We start from the raw sequence: 22890 nt of genomic DNA, 5'->3' as shown, positions 1-22890 counted from the left end.
AGGCTATTTGCACTCGCAGCAATGTTAACATGTTCTGCAGTGTCACAGTCGCCATACGTTCATAAAAGAAGATCCGGTTAAGTGGAACATGCATTTGAGCTCTGTGCAATCAAACAAACGAGAGTCTATAATCAGTGATGCTGTACTGCTTACGGAGCGTACGCATAAAGTCCCTTCGCCACAAGTGCTCGGCCGGCACCGCCCACGAGTACTCACGTTCATCTGGCCAATCTTGGGGGTGAACGGCTCGAAGTTGTAGTAGTCGAAGATGGTGCGATTGTCGCTTTTGTCGTGGTTGATCTCCACTCGCACAGGAACCTCGCCCTTCTTGACGCCATTCTCCGCCCAGTCGGCCGCTGAATGATACAATCAATCAATCAATCAATGATGAGTGTGTTGATCCATCGGTATTGATCAATGATGATATAGTGCCCAGGAACGACGTTATTGGCCTTGGTGCTTGAGAACTAGGCGCAATGCTTTAAAATGCATCAGCTGATCGTGAGGCTATGTACATGCTATAGAAAGATAAAGCGAAGACCATCTGGTTTGATCGCATAAAACAGGTACAGCTATGTAAAACAAGATATACAGAGAAGATAAGTTATGTTATAACAGATATAAAAGACATATCGTACAAAACAAAAACACACGCACACGAGATAAGTGTGCAGTATGAGTAATAGAATACCGTAAAAGAATAATAAATTTGATCTGAGAATTAATAATAGTGCATTCGGAACGCAGAGACTCCGCTCTGTCGTCGTCACCTTCGGCTTGAATAACTGAAAGCGAAAAAAAAATAATAAAGAGTCGGCGTGGGATATAAATGTATATGAACGTATATACTGTGTGCCCCAGCTAACGTTAGCTAAGCCAAGCTGTTCAAAGAAATAAAAAAGATTAAAAAAAACACGATGCAATTTACAACTATAAGATATACGGTGGTCGGTCGATCAGAGCTCCGACGCCCGAACTACGGCCGCTCAATGGAAACAAGGTTTGTTTCCATTGAGCGGCCGTGCCCGAACACCGTAGGTCTTAAAATCGTGTGTTGCATCGTGTTTTTTTTTTTTAATCTTTTTTTTTTTTCGTTGAACACCTTGACTAACCGTTAGCTGGTACACCCTACAGAGCACTCGTCTGGCAGAATTCTTTTTTAGCTGTAATCTGGATCTTGGCAGAGGCTGATAAATGTTTTAGATAACCTTGCTAACATTTAAAAAGTCACTCTTTTACATTAAAACATAACAGCCGTGATAATAGCTATAAGAGCCTGCCACGAGCAGCCATGATGCTTTCGACGTTTTTTTTTTTTTTTCATTAGTCAGATTAATGTTTCCTTTTTTTTTCTTTTTTTTTTTTCTGAGCACGACGACGACTAACTGAAGCGCCAAACGTGGAGTGGTTTAAACAGCTTTCTTTTTATAAAGTAGGAGCGTCGTTGTAAATTTTTTAATACGAGAACATTCACATTCGTAAAGTTTTTTTTTTTTTTAGAAACTACGCAAGTGCCAAAGGGTAGTTCAATGCAATGCAAATAAACTTTTATTTCGGACAGCCGCTATCCAGGAGCCTGGTACTAAAGGCATCAACCTGCGTGACGTGGTCCCGGGCACCGGTCGGCATTCATGTGATACAGAGCAACAGCCAAAGCGACATACCATAGCAATCGTCAGCCACGTACACCGCAACAGCGTATCTACACCGAACAACACATTTTGCTGAGAGGCTCGTAACTACAGAGGCAAAGCCACATACACGTGAGCATAAGAACAAGTAACACTAGAAAACATAAGTTTCCGTACATAACAGTAAGTACATTTTCACTTTTTTTTTTTCAACACTTGGGTCGTCTTGACATCGTGGGCTAAGCGAAAAGTAAATGGTAACTTGTTCAGAAACACTGCGATTGCACAATTTATGAGCTGCGATCCATACTGCGATCCTAGTACGAGAAGTAATAAAATGTGAAGTTCTAAAGTTGTCTAAAGCTAGTCCTTCATATCTCGAATTATAATGAACTGTCAAGAAATGCGTTCGAACGCTACGCGGACTCCGCCACCAAAAGTAAAGGTGGCAGGATGACCCTTTGGTCCATTTGCTTGCGAATCTTCACGATTACAAAGTATTTAAATTTTGGCATATCGTCCAGTCAGAACGAGTGAAAGTTGAGCAAGACGATATAGGAATTCGTGTTACTGATAGGCAGCCGCGCAGTCGCGGGTACTAGTGGCAACCAAAAAGGGCTTGACAGAGTGGTGATTTGAGCGAGTTGTAGCAGTCAGCGCTGTGTCCTCGTTACATCCTCGATTTTTATCGTTCCTTGTGTTGCGTAGTGCGCTGACCGCCATCATGACTGAACCAAAGTGGCGTTTGCGTTCTCCTGGTCGTTCCTGCATCTGTGTCCGCGCTTGCAAGCCTGCTTTTCACTAACGTTGTACAGTCAGTCACGTGGCGTTTTGTTTTCTTTCTTGTTTAATGTGATTAGTATTCTTGGGATAATTCATGCACTTCCCGGTGTCTATATCTGCCTGTCGGTCTGTCTATCTAACCGTTTTACCTGGTCATGTACAGGGTGTTTCAGCGAACACCTTCAAACATTTTTAAAGGTTGCCTGTGGCAGATGGCACAATTCTAGCTTCACGAACTGGTCCACTCGAAGAGGCGGACATTACTTGCACTAGAAATTAAAATGTATAATCGCATAAAAATGCGTTGAAAAGATTAGCGTAGCGGGCACTGGAGGCGCAGTGCTAAAGAGACAGAGGAGATGATGGGCACCTAGCTAGTCCTGGCTTTTGGGCTAGGCTAAGCACTATCAAGTCATCCCCAGTATTTCACGGAATTTATTGATTATTGATCGATTATTGATTAGCTATCTGATTGGCTATTGATTGGCTATCGATGACTGACTAAGCTTAAGTTCTCCCACCCATGCTTAGCTAGACTTAGGCAGGCTCAGCTTCGCTAGTTCACAGGGGTATGTGCCATTGCGCTTGGACCCTTTCTTCACTACCGCCAGGATCGGCCCACATTTTCTGTTCGCACGTTACGGACTAACGCTCGGCTTAAACAGCTCGGCTGTTAAAAATTAAAAGCCCGTATGGCATACCTGAGTACCTCAAGCAGGCTAGGTGACTATTACTCACCTCCCCGTTTCAAAGGGGATGCCAATAAATCATCATAATCATCATCGAGCGCAATTTTCACGCATTATATTATACCGAAACTATAGGTGCTGTACTCACTCCTGACGTAGATGTCGTACTGCTTCTGGTTAAAGGTTCCCTGGAAGTGGTTGGTGCTGACCCCGCGCACTGTCGTCTTCTCGACGTATTTCTGAAACGTTTACAAGATTGCCTTTAGATATATGGCGCACAGACAAAACACGTATGCTGGACAAGTACGTCTTAAACTGGTTGCTTAAGGGCACCGTCCAGGAAGCTAGCGCTTCTCCCGCAGCAATGTTTTCTAAAAAATGTAACAGAGGAGCTACCGGCGTTTCGAGCAATAAAACGCTCCTTCGTGCTAACTCGCGTGAAATATTTAAGGTGATATTGCGTAACCAAAAGAAAAGGGCGAAAAAAAAAAGAAAGCTAGAAGTAGTTCCGAATTTTTCTTCTTTTTTTTCTTTTTTTTTTCTTTTTTAGTACTGAATTGAGGCCGGTATAGTGTCCCTCTAGTTTGGGGCCTCCAAAACTGAGCAGTTCCGCTATCTCGAGATTTGCCATCACGCAAATAATTAGCTCTAACACCATTTTACACCAACTAAAATTAGAACACCTTGTTAACCTTTATTTCTGGCCATTTAGAGTACATTCTTACAAAAACAATGAAATGTTATTTGCGTAAACTTATGTTAGTACAGTATTTAATTAATTGGTAATTGGTGGGCTGAACTGCCTACAGCTGAAAAGTCGCTCTAGCGCGTCATAAACGACCTCTGCTTTGTGTTACAGATCCGAATGTTGAGGTATCAAACTCAGCGCAACAAAAATGATAAGTTGGGCTTTGCGGCGTCAATTTCAGAGCAAGTCAATGGTTATCATACGCGGTTTATGATGTCTGCAAGCGTATAATATAAGGGTGTGCGAATATTAGAAACGTTCAAATAACGAGTCGAATGCTGTCCTATTCGAGTCTGTCTTCGAACCGAATAGCCACTATGCGTACATACGAGTATTTTTCGAATATTTTTTTCGAATATTTCGAATCGCCAACGGTGTGCGATCAAGCATAAAACTGGAGAAAAAGTGCGATAAAATTCATCCTGACGACTACTGTAGACATAAAACGCGAGGAGTTTTGTAGTGGCCCACACTACGGTCATTCAGGGAGCCATACTTTACCGGCTAAACCGCTATCATTCGCATTATCGGAAGAGCCCTGGTATACAAGAACATACTACATATCTGTTCCTAATGGTCTATTTGTTTAAAGCAAGGCTTCATAACGTGCAATGTAAAGACAGAAACTTGCTAACGTTATTGATACTAGGATGCGAACGTCGTTTTATCATAACGGTGAAAACAGCTGTTCATTATTTCGAAAACTATTCCAAAAAGTACTCGATATTCCACTCGACTGAATTCTCTACTGGCATTGTTCGGTTCGTAGTCGATCCGTTCTCGAAAACTACTGTTTCAGCACTCCTAGAGTACTGGCTGTCGCCCGAAAAGTCAACCCTTTTGTATCTACTGAGCTGCTTCCAAGAATTATACTTTGAGTCATCGGTGAAAAAAAAAAAAAAAACGCGAAACACCCGGTGTATTTCCCCCCATTTTAAGGAACGAAATCGAGTACCCACCATGACGTTGGCCGGAACGTGGAACAACTGGAACGAAGGACCGATGTAGACGGTTTTCTGATCGACGACTGCCTCAGTCTTAGACAGAGCGGTTATGAGGCATACATCGTCTGAAATAATCCGGGCAGAATAATTAAAAAAAAGAAAAAAAAGACGTTAAGATGTCACCGTATATGAAAGCACGCAAAATTCTCACGCACTCGCTACGCGCAGATAGAAATAACACAAAAATGTTGCGGAATTAATCGACGAAGAGTAATTTGTAATAGCGCGACAGCATTTCAGTGTAAGCCGTGCCTCATTATGACATGATTCATAAGAGCTCACGTGACACAATTAATAAACAAAGGTTCCTGGGCTAGTTGCTCCGCGTGACACTAAATAAGTATAGATTCTTGCGGGAAGCAGACGTCCACAAAATGAATACACACCCATAGACAGGACAGGCGCTGGAGAAGGGCGGGAACGCACTTACGATTACGTTATTCATGATTGATAAGTTGATTGTCTTTATTACGGCTAGATTTATGATGCTTAGGGCTAGTGTAGTTCTCCGTCGATAAATCACTGACCATTACTGTGTGAGGTCATTGCACGCGAGCACTATGATACAGGCCCATGAAGACCAAACTTCGTCCTCCGTTTTACCGTTGGTATGTTTCCGTCCGAGGACGAAACGCTCCTTCAGATTAGGTTAGATTACATTAGGTGAGGTTCTTGGTGTTTGGTCCTAACAAAAACTAAAAACGTTCTTTTTTTTCTGGTGTTCTGTACGATCTACTAAACCATATTATGACGTGTCAAATGTGGTGCTATCGAAACGGTTGAGCGCTGTACATCCTATAAGAACGTCCAGCCTACAGAAGCGAACGGACACTCCGTGAAAGCCAAACAGACAAAGTTATCCAGGCACCACTAACGCTCAGGCGCACATTAGGTCCCATCCCATGTCGTTCTAGGCAGCGTCAGCATTTTTATCAGTTCTTTAACTTGCTCTTTGCATATCTTCGGTACATTGGCTTGCTCGACAAGCTTGAGAAAGTTCTATATACACGTTAGAATAATCGAACTTGAATTTACATGCAAATACCATGACCGACTTTCTTTTTCACGCCCCATTTCTTTCTCTCTCTCTCTCTCCTAGGGCCTTTCAATTCTTCATCTCCTTCCACATGCAGAAGGGTATATGCAGAGTGTCCCGATTATCATGCACCGATATTTAAAAATATGCAAATGCCACGTAGCTGTACAGAACCAAGGTAATGTTCATTCCCGTCGCTTGGAGATACTCGGATTATTCTTGTAGTCCGCCTGATTGCCTAATTAGTCTTAATTGATTAATTATCTTCTCAATTATTATAATTTAATAAAAGCGTCAATGAGAACATTGTAGAGCAACATGACAAAATTCTCGATACAGCTGTTTGTTGCTCAATACGTGCTACATAAAAGTGTTTTTCCGAGCGTGAAAGAAGCCCGCGAATGCGCGCAAAATTACCGTGTGACTGGCCGCTCGAGGCAATTGGCGTGCATTCGCGGGTTTCTTTCACGCTCGGAAGAACACTTTTATGTAGCACGTATTGAGCAACAAACAGCTGTATCGAGAATTTTGTCATGTTGCTCTACAATATTCTCATTGACACTTTTCATTAAATTATAATAATTGAGAAGATGAATCAATTAGTTATGACTAATGCAATTAGGCGGAGTTTAAAGAAAATATCTTAGTATCTCCAAGCGACGGCAAACAACATTACCTTCGGTTCGGTCCAGCTAAGTGGGCATTCGCATATTTTTAAATCTTGGTGCATGATAGTTGAGACACTCTGTATATAGGCGACTATAGGCAAGCCAAAAACATCTGTACGTTTGATCAAAAAGTTTTCTCTCTCTGTCGATCTATCTCTCTAAATGCGCACCTAATCTCCATTTCACCGACACTTCCCGTGCAGTTTACGAATGCAAAACGAACGTTTTCAATCATACCCACCTAGGATGGTGACTTCTTCGTCGGTCTCGAGGAAGTAGTACATGTAAGACGTGGTTCCTTCGACGAGTAACTCCATGTAACCGGTGCCGTCATCCCGGTTGTGGTACTCCCTGACAAACTCCGACTCATTCTACGCGAGAAGAACAGTGGGATATATGTGAGGACAGACGCTGGGCAGTTCTGTCAGTGCGAGGGATGAAGCTTCGTTAATTGCGCCTCTATAGCTATCCGTATCTAAAAAAATGTAAGCGCACTTCGCCGGTTTCTCCGACTTTCAAGTCATGAACTGCGACAGCAGCAAGCTTTAACAATATACATCGACATCTTCTCGAGCACAACTTCTTTTACGAAGTACGCAACGTCGTCTTTGTGCGCAGCAATATTACAGTAAAGCTTCGTTACAACGAAATCGTCCTATTCAAGATATCGCCGTAGACGAAGTTTTTATTGCTCTTGGCATTCTTTGGCAACTAACTGCGATTTCTTGTGATTGTCCGACTGTTATCGCGGGCCGATCCTGAAGAAGATACAGTCTAACAAGCGCTAAAAACCGCACGGTAGTATGGTACCACGTTGTTGCTATGACTGGGCGAGAGCAGAAGAGGAGGGCAGCGGAGGGTTGTATCCATCCGCTCGCCAATCTCCACTGCCGCTCCTGCTCTCAGACTGCAAACGCGATACCACCAGCTTCCAGCCAAAAGGACATCGCAGAATTTATACCTAAGAAGCCTACTCGATTATACGCTTAAATAAGGAACCACCATAGAATGCTTAGCACCACTGTAATTCCGCTTAAGGAAATTTCGGCCGTAAGTTTCTTGTTATGTTCAGTCGACTTACCTTTCCAAGGTGGGTAACCTCGGCGTCGACGCGGAACGACTTGGACAGCACATCCGAGAACCCTTTGTAGGCTGGAAAGTAAACGGTTGTGCTTGTTTTAACACCTTTACTCACTGAGCGCCTGATAGTTTGCTCATTTACGCCGTAAGCGCTAAGAGAAAAACGGAGTGGAATGTCTTTCCTTATGACCTTGTGGCTGTACTTGGGCTCTTTATTAAACATTATTATTACATTCGAACCCCGATATCGCATCCGAAGGGGATCACAAAAAAGTTCGATATGTAGCTAATTCGATATAAAAAAAATTCAGGTAAACTTTCAAAGGGATTATGCTTCAATTCGTTATACACAATAATTCGTTATGTGTGGTTTCGACATATCCGGGTTCGACTTTATTATTATTATTATTATTATTATTATTATTATTATTATTATTATTATTATTATTATTATTATTATTATTATTATTATTATTAGTGTTGTTGTTGTTGTTGTTGTTGTTGTTGTTGTTGTTGTTGTTGTTGTTGTGTTGTTGTTGTTGTTGTTGTTGTTGTTGCACCTCCTCAGCCCATGTTTGTAAAAATGAGGTTATCCAATTTATGTCCCGTCTAATGCATCCGCTCGTTGTTTTATTACGGTTTATAACGACGCTTCCCATTGTTGCAGTAGCAAAACACACTCGCCCGAGATCCCTCTTATAAAAAGAAGCATATTGTCCGTAAAACCGCAGTAAAACGAACAGAATCACTTAAGTTGGCTTCCCCGCAGAAGGCCTCTTATTGCGGAGAAGTCAGACCTAGCAAACGAAGATGGTTCAAGTGACACTCAAGGGAAAAAAAGTTAGTTCAACTGACCAATTTGTCGAAAACTTCTCTTTCGGGTAATTTCGCGGTAATATGCCGATTACTGGACGAGAAAAGTTATCAAAGTTCCGCTTTCTTTCTTTTTTTTTTTTTATTTGCGCGGTAGCCCCCTGCGCCGGTACGTCATCGTGACGTACATCACGGATTTCAAAGTATACGTTATCGCATTCGGGCCGTTGTGATTCGATAAACGTTCTTTAAACTTCCTACACGTTTAGTCTTTGGCTCTTTTAGAATTTGATACAATGTATATTTACTGATAGAAGATTAACTAAGCCCGAGTAAACACTGTCGATATCGATGACGTCACCGGCAAGCTGGTGCTATCGTTTCAATGTCGCGTCGCGACGCGTATATTGCGGTTTTCTTTTTCGTTTTTTCTGGCTTACCGACCGTCTTACCACGATAATAGTGACTTTATTCGATATTGAAACAGCGTAATTTACTGCTACAGCTCAATATATATTTTTCTCTTTAGTTTCCTTAAGGGGGACGCTAAAGATGGATATCAAGTTATAGCCTGCGTTAATAAATTACACTTCTGCAATATAAAAAACTGTCATTTTCGTAGCTCTAAGAGGCTTGGTAAGTCATAAAATACGTAAAAACGAGATACAAGTGGCGACGTCGGTGTGAACTTTCCGTGCCACTCCGCCATGACGTCACTGATTTTCGCCAGCGTCTGACGCACGGGCTTCCGCTGCAGGAGAACGGCTGCTGCTGTGCAGAGGCACGACTTCATGAGCGAACGCACCGGGCAGGTAGGCGAGTGGAGATAAATAACTGTCTGCCGTGCGACAAAAAAAAAATGGTTCGGTTTCAGGCATCTTATATGCGAATTCGTTTGTTTCAATTTATATTTTGACCAGTTTCGCCAAGTTTGCATCCTCTGTAAGACTATGTGCGGTGCTCTACTATCGCGTTTCGCTCCTGCAATAAACGCGACAGTGTACTTGCATCTGTTAACTTGCTGTTCCATCACCGCCATTGCTATGGCGGCCCTGATAACTGAACGCAGTTGTTTTACTCGTTTACAAGCTCCTCGATCAGTTGTACAGGCGACCTTTGCGAACAGTGTTACACGTGTCAAATAATGTATGCAAACCTCATTTTTATCACTAAAGGAGCTCAGCGCGAACTTCATAAACGATATGTTATTCTGTTTAGAAATGAGGAAATATTCGATATACGATTCGGAGATTGTTTTTTCTCGAATATTAGTATTCAATCCGACTCGAAAATTTCACCGTTCGAACATCCCTGATTTTATTGTGATAGCAATGACATGGGCCCTACAGGCGAATTTCCGCCGTCGGCGTCGCCGTGATGTTCCGTATTTACCACCACTACCACGTGTATATGTTTGCGTCGCCGTGCAGAGTGAGCCTGTTTGGCAGTGAAGAGTTTCTGCACGAATGTTACCGCGCCAAGTAGTCCGGCAGTGCTGGACAACGCTTTTGGTTTCTTGCAGCAGACACTGAATCAGCGCAGCTTCCACATGCGACGGTTTCGCATTTGCTCAAATTGTGGAAGAGAAAACTACAACAACTAAAAAAAAGTCACATTTAACCCTCAACTGTATATTTTGTGTTATTTTGGGTTGTATATCAGGTGTTCATGTTTCCACTTCCCCGGTATAAACTAATAAAGATTAGATTGTGGGACCTTTCCCAGGAGCGCCTCTTACTTGTGCCCGCATTGCCTCCGCGTACAGCTTTCCCTTGATTGCCACAGAAATTTGCCCGCGAATATAGCTGGTATGTCCGTTCATGCTTCTTGTGAGAGTAATTTGTTCATTGCAATAAATACTAGAAAGAAAATATTTGAAAAAAAAACATTACCTAGTCCCGAACAGACAGTGACATAATATCGTGCTGTCATGAGGTGCTAGTTAGGTAACTTCATCCTCATCTCTCGTTCTTTCTTTCTTTCTTTCTTTCTTTCAGGCTTACCAACACGAAAGCAAATACTAAAAAAATAATCAGTCGAAAACATTTTTCTCAGAAAGCAGGACTCAGTACACCTTTCGAATGTTCCTCGTTAGCGTCCTGTTATACTGTTCGCTTAAACACGTGATGCAAGACACACGGAGAGAAATCACTTTATTTTAGAAGCGCCTATGGCCCAGTTGTCGGCGCTGGCGGGAGACGGGCGAAATTTCGTTAACACTTACTCGGATCTTGTGCAAAGGTGGCGAGGCCGGTGAGCGCCACGCATAATGCTGCCGCGGTCCAGAACCGCTGCATCTTGGCTGTGTACCTACGAGAAATTGAAAAAAAAAACATGTGGATACTGCGCACTGTAGGAATGAGTGTTAGCCGGAGCATTTGAATAGATACACTTATGTAAATCTTGTACAAGTTTGTGGCCACTGCGTATAGTGTAATTTTTTTGCCCTCTCCCAGTGAAAGGTGCATGCGACACGTTGCGTTTCGTATACGCTTATCTTTTGTTTTATCTTTCCTCGTGCGTGTGTCGTAACTCCCTTTCCACTGTGTCCGGCCAGTTTTCGCGAAAGTGAACTATACTACTACTAATTCTTTTAGAATTGCATTCTTAGATAAGAGTGAACACTCTTCAGAAATTGTTATGTGTGCCCTCTCTCTATTTTCACTACATTGTCTCTGGCTTTGTTCGATTCCACTTGCAGGAGTTCTGATGGCTGCATATTTTTTCCCCCTTTTTGCTTCTAATGTAATGTGCTTGCGTCAGTCATTGGTTGTCTTTGATCTCGAGCGATTTCGTTAAGGCTGCATAATGTGTGTCTTTTTTCTTCTTTTTCTGTCTTTGCTCTTGCTCACTGAAACGCACTGACTGAATTTTCGCAGTTTAAGTGTATCTAATCTTGGGGATTACTACGGCTGTACGTTTACCGCTTTATGAACTATCCAATGGCATTTACAATAACCTTCAAGTCCAGCGCATTTTTCTTTAACCGACATTGTACTTTTTGCATTGAAATATGTAACTAAAAATACAATAACACTTTCCAAATAGCACTGGGAGTAGGTTTCTCCCCAGCTTGCTTATTCAATATTTCTCCGATGTGATACCAATGTTGGCCCCACGCGATGCCAATATTCCCACAATTAAGTTGTATCCCCGTTAGCCGTGCTTTTCTTTCCATCTTTATTTGCGTTTAAGGTTAGCGTACAAAGGACAAAGCGCCGTGTGACACCCACAGGTGGACGAACTAGGAAGTTCTACGTTCCCTTTGCATGACGTAGTTGAAGAATTCTTAAAGCGTTCTGAGCTTTCTTTGGCTACTCTGCTCACTTTGGATGGTCAGACAATCTCGCACAGTAGAGTAACTCAAGTAACCAGTAACTCCAGTTGTGTGTAATAGCCTTGGGCCACTAGGTATGTATTTTCTGTCTACTGCCATTACAAGCAGACGTGACCCATGTCGTCTGCTTGTGACCCATGTTGTCTACTTGCCACGTACCCACGTACCCATGGGTATACGCAGCCGAATAGAAAACTCGCTGCTGGCTTATGTCTGGCCTAGTGTAGCACTTGGGTCACTGCGTACCTGATGTTGGTATGCGCCCATTCATGGCCAATCCCCGAAAAATGGATGTGCGCGGAGGTGACACGATGGGGTACGTATGGCCTTAAATATATTAAAGCGATAGTGGCCCATCCTCGTCGAGTGTGATAGTTTTGGTGGACAGCAGTGGTAACGAAGTTGCAGCCAATATACTAGGATAGGGATAGTTGAGGTTGCTACGGAGTTTTAACTGGGGTGCAGTGCACTACAAGGTATACTGTGTCTCGGTATATCATTCGTTATTGTGGTAGGCAGCGAGATTGCCACTTCGTGTGTCTGCAGATGTGCCCGTAAGGTGCTGTGATTCATTGATGGCAAAGAGGGTATGCAGCCGGTGACACAAGAAAGCTAAGTCGCTGACCTTGACAAACAACTTGGATGGTTTCTGCCACATTTTTTTTTTCAACACCGCCCCCCCTCTCCAAAGACAATACGAGTCGGGATGTCACCGCTGCCCCTATCTATGAGCGCCTCCATGGGAGACTCTCTTGCTCGCTAGAAACATTTCACAATGCACTGAAGAATAGCCATACATGATCGACCGATTCACGCTCCTGCGTCGAGTGGAGTCAGTGACCGCGCATTTTTCGCTGCACAGCGGCAGAGAAAGAGAGGAGAAATGGTGTGAAGAAACACCAATAACGTCCTTGACAGGCTTCCAAAATCTCAGGTTTCCCTAAATAAGTCAATGGTGCCCATCACGACATCTTAAGATACTGATTACAAGATTATACGTTACCGCATACCCATCCCCCCTCCTCCAATTTTTTATAATGTTTAACGATGGTATGATTTCATAATGAGAGATAAATAGACGGGATGCTGTTTACAAAGGAATTAACAAATGGAACAGTCGACATAATGGACTCTACTTTTGAATATGAAAATGTGCATATATTAAAGGTTGCGGTTATATGCATCTGTAGAGTACGAGTCCATTTGCTGTACTAGTTAGAGTTGAGGAAAGCGTTTACGCAGACAAGCTGATTAAAGCTTCATACATATGTAAAAAGAAATGTCTTACAAAAAAGAAAGTGCCTGATTGCAGGCAGTTGCTCCTGCTAAACTGTCTTGCACTCGTGCTGTCAATGTTCAGCCCCACTCAACGTTCTCGACAATGCAGTGTCATTTCGTGATGAATTCGATTTGGGAGGTGAAAATATTAATTAATTAATTAATTCATTCATTATATGCTGTAGGGACTTTAGTCGACACTCACGTCAAAGCGCTTTTGCAATGTTTCTGGGAACGTCCCCATGAGACGCCATTGATCATTAATTTATTCACAGAGTTCAATGTCCTAATGCGGCACTGCGGCTATTGGGAGACATGGTAGTCAAGGCTTCTGGGTTCGTTCTGGCCATCCAGGCTTACGTGCACCTAGAAGTTAAGTACACGAACTTTTTTTTTTTTTTTACCTTCCGCCCCTCACAGGATAAACTTGAATCCTCAAAACCGCCATCGGAGAAATTGCACCGAGGATCAAAACCTCAGTTGGCCCGCAAGTTCAGCCAAATGAATAACCACTGAGAACGGCACACAACCACTGGAGGGGATGTGGTCGAGAATCGGGCGGGAGTGAGAAGTAGAAAAGATTTTTAAAAAAATACAAAGGAAACAGATCATAAAACGAAAGCAATGTCTGAAAAAATACTGTCTATCTTGCACAAGCACGAAAATAATAAAAGAAAAACATACCCACGGAAAATTAATTAATTAATGATTTAATTAACCATTTCATAAGAAATGTAGAACCGAAAAGAGAGGGGAAAAACGAACTGCTGTTTAAGGTGCCAAAACCGTGATAGTGATTATGAGGCACGCCGTAGTGGGGGAACTCCTGATTCATTCCGACTCCCTGTTTTTTTTTTTTTTTCTTTGTTTCCTTTTTTTTTTTTTTTGCATTTCGCCCCCCATCGAAATGGGGCCGGCGCGGCCGAGATTCGATCCCGCGAACCTCGGGCTATATCAGCGCAACGCCAATGCCACTACGCCGCCAAGGCGGGTATAGAAGGGAAAAGAGAACGAAATTGCTTGTTATAAGGAATACATTCAGTATAATATAGGCAAACATGAACGCGATAGTGTTTTTGTTTCACAGAGATACTCGTAAATGGCTCGCAATAATTCGTATGGCAGAAGCCCAGTACCGAGGCCATAGGGGAAATTGCAATAGGCCTTCATCAACACAGCCGAACTTCAACGAAAAGAAACCTACAGAAGTCGCTTTCTTTTAGCAGAACGACCCGCCGAGGCAGCCCATGTGGCTATGGCATAGCGCTCGAGGATGCGGGTTTGATCCAAGCGACAGCGGCCGCATTTAGATGGGTGCGAAATGCAAAAACGCCCGCGTACTCGTAGGTTTAGGTGCCCGTTAAGGAACCTCAGGTGGCCAAAATTAATCCGGAGCTTGCGACGTGGGGAGTGACATCACTATAGCCTTTCACACATAAAAGAGCCAGTCTATAGCTACTGATTTGATTGTTGTTGCTGCATGGCTATGGGTAAGTCACGCATAGTTAGGACTCCCGAGGAACAGCGTAAATACGAGGAGCGGCAGAAGGAAAAAGAAGCGACAATTACGACCAACGACGGCGTGCTGCCAGAATTACCGTTACTCCCATTACTACCATTACTCTAAAGCAATAAAGCATTGCATACCCGCCTCAGCGGTTGTAGTGGTGGATTTCAACAGCTTTGCTGGACATCCACTTTCGCAGGGCCGGGATTGCGCGTGAATCTTTGAATGCTTGTAGCTGAAGTCTAGTACCGAGGCCTTTGGGGAAAGTGCGACAGAGCTATAGACCAACTCGATCCAAGCTGACGAAAAAAAACTTGCATAATTATTTTCTTTGAGCGCAAATACGGTGGGAAAAGAGAAAAAAAACAACGATTAGTAGACCTTCCCCTGTCGAGGAAATGGCAGTAAGCGAAGCTTGTCGTGTGTTTCTTCGGTGTTCCTCCGAACGAATTGCACTGACGAGTACCACGTTGTGCGATCGAACCACAACCGGTCACACGCACTGCAGCTGGCTCCGAAGTTACGGTTTGAGAAACTCGCGTTGAAACCTGGGCGTCGCACCGGGGAAGTTGGCGCTAGCGTTGCCGAGGCGTGCACCACCGTGGTCGGGTTCCTGGAGGGCAAGACGACGCTGACGTTCGGCCTCAACATCGCGCTCCCGCAACTCGGGGTCCGCGGCTCTTCGCTGACGTTTCGCCTGGGTTTCGGAAGCCCACACGCTAGAGTCGGCACGTCGGCGACGAGCCCTTTCCCGAGCGCGTTCATTCCGGATGCATTTCCATGAAATTTCTTCAAAATTAAATCTGTCCGTTACGTAAGACAAGGAATGGCTCATACCCCCTTAAGCAATGGCTCATACCCCCGTAAACGCGGCCTCCCCATTACGACGACAGAACAGAAGTGAAATTCTACGCTGGAATGATTAGCGGCAACCCAGCCAGCTGTGGACGCAGACGACGGACGCAGACGACGACGACGACGAATGCGGGAGCAGTGGCACGAGCGCGTGCCGACCACCTGTGCAGCTTTGAGAGCAGCTGGGTTTTTAGCGTTACATCGCCGGCGCAGGTTTTTTAGCGTTACATTGCCGGCGCAGGCTAGGGTGTACAAGGTTCGCTTGAAAAACAAAATGTTATACATATTTCAGCCTTTTGCGGATCTGATCTGCAATGCTCAAGACGAGATTTGACGACCTATACTGCAACTCTGGCATGCCACGTGTTCCGCAGTGTGAGGCGGCCCCCGAAAGCGTAAAACAAAAGAGCGGCTCGATTGCACGCGGAACTCTTTGAGACTAATCAGCACAGAAACGGAGAGGCAAGAAGCGGCATTGACGCCCCGTGCGCTTATCCGTGGCTGGAAATCTCTCGCCTCTTTTGTGTTCTTGTCTGCATTGTGTTAAAGAGGGATGCGGGAGGTGGATCGGGCTCGAATAGGCTCCAGCGACATTGCTTGTTCGATCATTATAGATTAGGGGTGTGCGAATAGCGATTTCCGAGATCCGAATCGAACAGTGCCAAAAGCGAATCGAATCGAATACCGAATACGTTTCCAATATTTATCGAATAATGAATAGCCGTTATCACAATTGTTTAAAACGATGTTCACATCCCAGTGTTCTTAAAATTAGCAAGTTTCTGTCATTACGTAGTACGTTATGAAGCGTTGCTTATTAAATGCACAAGTCAAGCATTGGGAGCAAGCGAGTATTCTATTCGCATGCGCATCACTCTTCAGTGAGCGCCAATAATCGCTGTGCAGTCTGTAAAGTATGGCCACCTAAGTGACGTAGCCTGCTCCACTACGCAAGTTCTCATGTTTTATTTCTATGCTATGCCCGCGGGGCTGAAAATGTACCATACTTTTGCCTAAATTTTATGTTTTTTTTTGGACGCAGTTGACATTTTGACATATTCGAAAAGTATTCGAAAAATATTCGCATTTACGAATCGTGATTTCGATACCTGCCTTCCGGCCTGGACGACCGGTATCGCCGATGGTCACCGTGGGTCGTGGTTTCGACTCGCGGCCGCGCTGGCTGCGTTACCACGTGGTTGCAAGATAATCGTGGGTGAGCCGAAATCAATCGAGACCCGTTCACCATTGCGTTCCCCATAACCCAGATGTAGCTAAATCTTTCAGACAGTTATTGCGTCATCAAACTCTTTATTCGTGTTTGTACGTATTTCCTTAGCCTGTCTAGGCCATGCAGCCATCCGTAAAAAAAAAAAAAAAAATTCATTCATTCATTCATTCATTCATTCATTCATTCGCCTTAATGTGTAATTCGGCCTTGAATCTGCAAGTTAGCTGCGATGGTAGACGTTAAGCATGTTCCGGGATCGGAGGGGCCTTTTAGAATGCTTGGTCGAAGTTACGATTCGACAGCAAGTTTATTTTATGTGTAAACTTCTTTTTTTCTTCTTGTTTTTTTAACGAGCACATCCAACTTCAGTACAGCTACCTACCGCAAATTACGAAAAAAAAGAAGAAAAAAAAAAGGCAGCTTCTGCGAAGCCAAGTTTTATCACGGTAGGGTATCGTAGCTATTTGTGATGTCGTCATTAGAATACATCGCGCCGCGCCCTTGTGATGGATCTAAAGTGAAAAAATAAAGCAATATCTATTTGAATCTTTAGCGAAAAAGAAAGTATAACATTCGATACAAATGAAAAGAAGGTTTTCTTTTACTACAGATTTTTTTTTATTCGCAATGGCGCATGTACATGGCGGCCCAATGAAACGATATACTTTGGAAACGAAATGGTACCGGCAAAGAAGTATACACGATTCAGAAGATCGAAACAGTGAGAACGGGAGATGTCATTTGCGTTGGTAAGGAAATTGATCCTCATTGATTCTGGTTGAAGAGAAAATGATATTGGCGAAAAGTAAGGTTATCTTTGTGTTCCTGGTGTTTGGTCGTTAGCCGGTTGAACACCGAGATTTAAAAGACGATGCTTACAAGACGACGGATACCAAAGAACACCTGTAGTGGTACGACCAGCATACACAGTACAGAACCAAGACGATAGTTCTAAGTCCTAAGCTCAAAAGACCCGAGTGGTTTAAGTTGAAAATTGCGAGATGGATGATTACACATACGAGAGAAGACAGACATGCGGACAGCTACATGCCCCAACGAGCGACCGAAAGTCGTAAACATTGCACGGCCAGTTATCTAGAGTAACAGCAGACGGTTTGTCCACGTGACGAGCACAGACAAAGCAGGGTCAGTAAGAAAACAATGTAGATTGATGTCTAAGCGGCGAGGGAAAATGGCGTCGGCCTAATCAGAGGTGGCAAGATACGATTGAGAAAATTCTTATCTTCAAGAAGCTCAGATTAAACGACTATAAGTACAAGGGAGAAGTTCAAGAACCACATTAAGGTCAGCGACCCCACCCGTCAACGCAGGTGACAAAAGAATGCTAGCGAATGTTCAGTTTGCTTATACTTTTCGTCAACCTTCAGTAAACGCGAGGTGAACGTTTCTTGGCAAGGTCACTTGTTCTGATCAGTCAGACAGCTCCAGTTATAAAAGAAGAAAAAGAGTTATATACTGAGGCGAAAATTGCCGAAGACTTATCTGAAAGTTTACATTGACACTAAAGAAGAACTTTGTATCAGTAAATCACACTTCAGCAAACCGGCCACTCTAGGTAAGTCAGAAAAGGCTTGGTAAGTTAGAAAAGAAGCAAAGAGAAAATACTGGTGGCGACTCCACCGGCAAGGTGCCGCACTAGTTCACAGTGACGTCACGTATTTTGACGGGGCCACTCGGGCGTGGTTAAGTGTTTGTTATCGGCAAAGAAACTGCCTTACATTCTAGACGAACCAAATACTCAATCAAGTAAGTTACGAGTACTTTCGAGAGAACATACGCGAAGTTTCGAAAACGGCCCGCAAAACGAGAAAATTATATATTGAAATACATACGTTGCACTGGCATACAGGCGCCATGATTTCGGCAGCGAAATGCAACAAACGAAGTTTGGCATTCGTTTTCCGCAATAATTAGTGGTCTTTCTCCAACGAAAGTATGCCAAATTAGAGTTTTTCAAAGAATACTTTACCGACCTATACAATCGAATGGTTTCTGCCGCGCTATAAATTGGTTTGCAGCCCTCTTGAAATTGGCGCCAGAGAAACACCTGCCACAGTCGAACGTTCAGCGGCTCCCAGATCGATCGGAGTAGCCACGTGATCGAGATTCTGTCGGATATCTCGGTCGCGCTGCCAAGCTCGAGGTGAGCTGGAAGCACTGGCGCTCTCAATGAACCGGGCGAACGTGTTCCGAGTGCTCCGATTTCGACCAACCGAATGTAAATCGTTCCAAGAGCGCTCGACAGGGGGCGATCAGTCGAACGTACCATTAGTGTTAATGTTCTTTAGTGTTCTTTTACGCCGTGGGGAAGAGACATCCGTATTACCGGGCGAGAATTGCGTACTCCGGCTCTTCGCCCGGGCTGAGACTCCTGTTCACGAAACGTGTTCTTAATACGCTGGATCGGTTCGCAAGAACAGGTGCTGGTCGATTCAGATTGCTAACTTGTTATCAGTGAAGGCAGCCGTTAAAGACAAGTGTTTCTAACGAACGAAAGCCTTTGTGAACTCGCCCCGAGGGATTAGATAGATAGATAGATAGATAGATAGATAGATAGATAGATAGATAGATAGATAGATAGATAGATAGATAGATAGATAGATAGATAGATAGATAGATAGATAGATAGATAGATAGATAGATAGATAGATAGATAGATAGATAGATAGATAGATAAAGTGAAAATAATAATAAAAGCAGGAAGGTTAAATAGGGCTGAAAGTTCGGCTTGCTACCCTGCACTGGTGAAGGGGGAGGTAGAAAGATAAGAAGAAAGTAGAGATAGACAGAAAGCACAGACACACGAATCGAGCCAATCGCGATCTCCGCATCACCTGCAGCGCAATGAATACCACTGATGACCAAAGCCGTTTCTACAGGTTTGTTGGCCTCAAGGATTGTAGCAGGGCTTACGTATAGCCCTTTGCTGCGACGGCTATGAGGTCGGCATTTCGAAATGGTTTGTTGTTCCGACAATGGTCTTCGATCAACGCGAGCTGCAGCATGTCCCGAGCGATCGTCCTTGTGTACGCTGTAGCAAGGACGCGTTCAACGTGATTGTCCTCGCGGCCACAGGTTATCACACGTTGCGTTGTCGGCCATTTCCATGAGAAAAGCGAGAGACCTCGTAAAAGCGGCGCTTTTCGCATCCTCTATAACCTATAACGTCGCCAATTATGCGGCCAAATAAATCCCACAGGAGTGTTGGTACTTATTCGTGCAGAACCTTGTCGTCATCATCATCAGCAGCAGCCTATTTTTATGTCCACTGCAGGACGAAGGCCTCTCCCTGCGATCTCCAATTGCCCCTGTATTGCGCTAGCTGATTCCACTCTCTACCTGCAAATTTTCTAATTTCATCACCCCACCTAGTTTTCTACCGTCCTCGACTGCGCTTCCCTTCTCTTGGCACTCATTCTGTAACTCTAATAGTCCACCGGTTATCCATCCTGCGCATTATATGGCCTGCCCAGCTCCATTTTTTTCTCTTAATGGCAATTAGCTAGAATATCGGTTATCCCCGTTTGCTCTCTGATCCACGCTGCTCTCTTCTGTCTCTTAACGTTAAGCCTAACATGTTTTGTTCCATTGCTCTTTGCGCTGTCCTTAACTAGTTCTCGAACTTCGTACGTTGGGTCGATTAAAATTAAATTCTAGGGTTTTTACTTGGCAGAACCACGATATGATTAGTCTTGGTGGAGGACTCCGGATTAAGTTCGACCACTTGATGTTCTTCAACGTGGGCCTAAATCTAAGTACACGAGCGCTTTTGCATTTGCATTCCCCCTCCCCCCTTCCCTTGCCCCGTCACTTTAAGTCATTTTTCAAATAATTTTCGACGAGCCATCGGCTTCATTTTGACAAGCCGTTTCTATCACCATGAACAAGCAGAGAATGAGAGAGTCACGAATACCACATAAAAAGAAAAAAAAAATTGCTGGTGATAATAACGTGATTTGATTGGCTACCGTGTGCAGTGTGCGTCGTGGTGTGCGCCTTACAAAACGACGGCCTGCCATCATTTTGACGCTTAAATGCTTGGAAATAGAGCCGCCAAGATATCTCCCGTCATTTACTGCAGCATTTTTACAGTGCCTGCTACCCTCGGGTGGATGACAGTTTTCCCCCTTTCTTTAAATACCAATTAAGCAATAATAAATTATGGGCATTGTGCGTCCATTTTTTTCATATCTATGTATCTTCCTGATGTGTTCACCTCCTCACCTCAGACTGCATCAGGACCTCAGGTATGTGTTTGATACTCAGTGTGCGCAACTTGTCCTTAATTTCTATCTCTGTATGTTAGTTTGTGTAGAGGACTGTATGCTCCAGATTTTTTTCCAACATATGACGTTGTTTATTCTTATCTTACTACTATTTTTATTATTGTTACTGGTGATACGGAACAGCCGCCACAGTGTGGCTGCACTGAGGAGAAGGAAGACGACGTGTTCCCGCTTGATATAGCGTCGCCATTTGGCCTTCCGTTAGCTTCCCTGTAAATAATTGTAATTAGCCTTGGGCATCAGCTACACGTAACATTATTTGGTGGAGGTGCGGGGTGACTATTATGTGAAAAGGAGAAGCTGCCATCATTATAGGGTGACTAAAATTTCCATTTTATTTTCATTTTAATGACAAATAATAATCATAAGTTGTCGGGCCTAACGTTCCAGAAACATCGCAATGGCGCGATACGAGGGATATCGTGGTGGAGAGGCTGTGGATAAACTTTGACCAGCCGTGGCGTTCTCCTACGTGCACCCAAAGGTACGGTATTTTTGCATTAAGTCGAAATGCATAATCGACTAGTTAATACAAATTCGTTAATTGAGTTTTTAACTAATTACCTTGTGGCACATATTGAAATTTATGAATTCTAGCCGGGGAGTTCGCAAGGCGGATCCACTTGGAACGACGTCTCAGGATGACACCAGTTTCGAGATATGAATTTCCGAACTTTGCGGTGAAACGCATTGGCGTTCCAGTCACGTTTGTGCTTCAGTGCATAAAACGACGTTTTGTTAAGGAAGTAAGTGGAACGACAGTGCATTTTTACCGGAAGTTTGAAAGCGATTATCTCGTAAGTGGTGGCATCCGCACAATTCTTTCCAAGTGGACATGCCTTGCAGTCCCACCCGCTAGAATGTGTAAATTGCAATATGTACCATAAGGTAATTATATAAAACCTTAATTAGTGACTTTTTGTTAATTAGTCGATTATGCATTTCCATTATTTGTGCAAGTAATGTCCGCCTCTTCGAGTGGACCAGCTCATGGACTAGAATTGTGCTATCTGCCACCGGCAATAATGTAAGAATTGAAGTGTTCGCTGAAACACTTTGTATGACATTACGCATTCTCATATTTTGTACATATTTGTAGATTGTTCCATACATTTAACATATGGGTCTCTAGCTCGCGCTATTCGTAATAAAACAGCCCTAAATATATATAGTATGTTTAGTTACTTTTTACTTTTTTTTACATTATTTGTTGCAACTGTTCCATGCACTCTTCCATATACTTTTTTACAGGAAGTTCCATTACGGTCTCTGACTTCGGGACTTCTTCCTGTATACATCACTACACTGTATTACGCCTATTGTCCTTATAAACTTCAACTTCGCTTCGGGACTTCCTCCTGTATATCACCATACTGTATTACGCCTATTGTCCTAATAAACTTCAACTTTGCCTCGGGACTTGCTCCTGTATATCACCATACTGTATTATGCCTATAATCCAAATAAACTTCAACTTCGCTTCGGGACTTCCTCCTGTACATCACCATACTGTATTACGCCTATTGTCTGATAAACTTCAAATTCGCTTCGGAATCTTCCTCTTGTACATCACCATACTGTATTATGCCTATCGTCCTAATAAACTTCAAATTCGCTTCGGGATCTTCCTCCTGTACATCACCATACTGTATTATGCCTATTGTCCTAATTAACTTCAACTTCAAACGTCGAGAACACGCGAATGCGTGAGCAGTGTACCAACCAGCATGCATTGCGCGTACTCACCAACACGTTAGGCGTCACGCCGATGGAAACTGGGGATCTCCTTGCGTTTGAAACACGGGTGCGTATAACCACAGTGTATATAACCAGAGGGCGAATCGGCCTCCGAGCACACGCGGAGTTGCCACCGGCAGAGTCAGCACCAGGGCTACCGGACTGCAGCCTCCCCCCAAGGATCGA

General features: G+C 43.7%; 1 protein-coding gene across 1 annotated transcript in view; it reads right to left on the bottom strand.

Annotated features, from left to right (window-relative positions):
* LOC119466036 (uncharacterized) overlaps positions 1-22890 on the bottom strand; it is a 53607-nt gene extending 30717 nt beyond the window's left edge. The window contains exons 1-7 of the mRNA XM_037726528.2: positions 22714-22890; positions 10677-10762; positions 7641-7711; positions 6801-6930; positions 4811-4920; positions 3252-3342; positions 217-356 (exon numbers count right to left, since the gene is read on the bottom strand). Of these exons, the coding sequence (XP_037582456.1) occupies positions 217-356; positions 3252-3342; positions 4811-4920; positions 6801-6930; positions 7641-7711; positions 10677-10749 (615 nt within the window). The 5' untranslated portion in view covers positions 10750-10762; positions 22714-22890. The remainder of the gene's footprint in view (positions 1-216; positions 357-3251; positions 3343-4810; positions 4921-6800; positions 6931-7640; positions 7712-10676; positions 10763-22713) is intronic.

Source organism: Dermacentor silvarum, chromosome 10 (assembly GCF_013339745.2).
Source record: "Dermacentor silvarum isolate Dsil-2018 chromosome 10, BIME_Dsil_1.4, whole genome shotgun sequence".
Classification (NCBI taxonomy): Eukaryota; Metazoa; Arthropoda; class Arachnida; order Ixodida; family Ixodidae; genus Dermacentor; species Dermacentor silvarum.
This window is presented reverse-complemented; position numbering and strand designations above follow the sequence as displayed.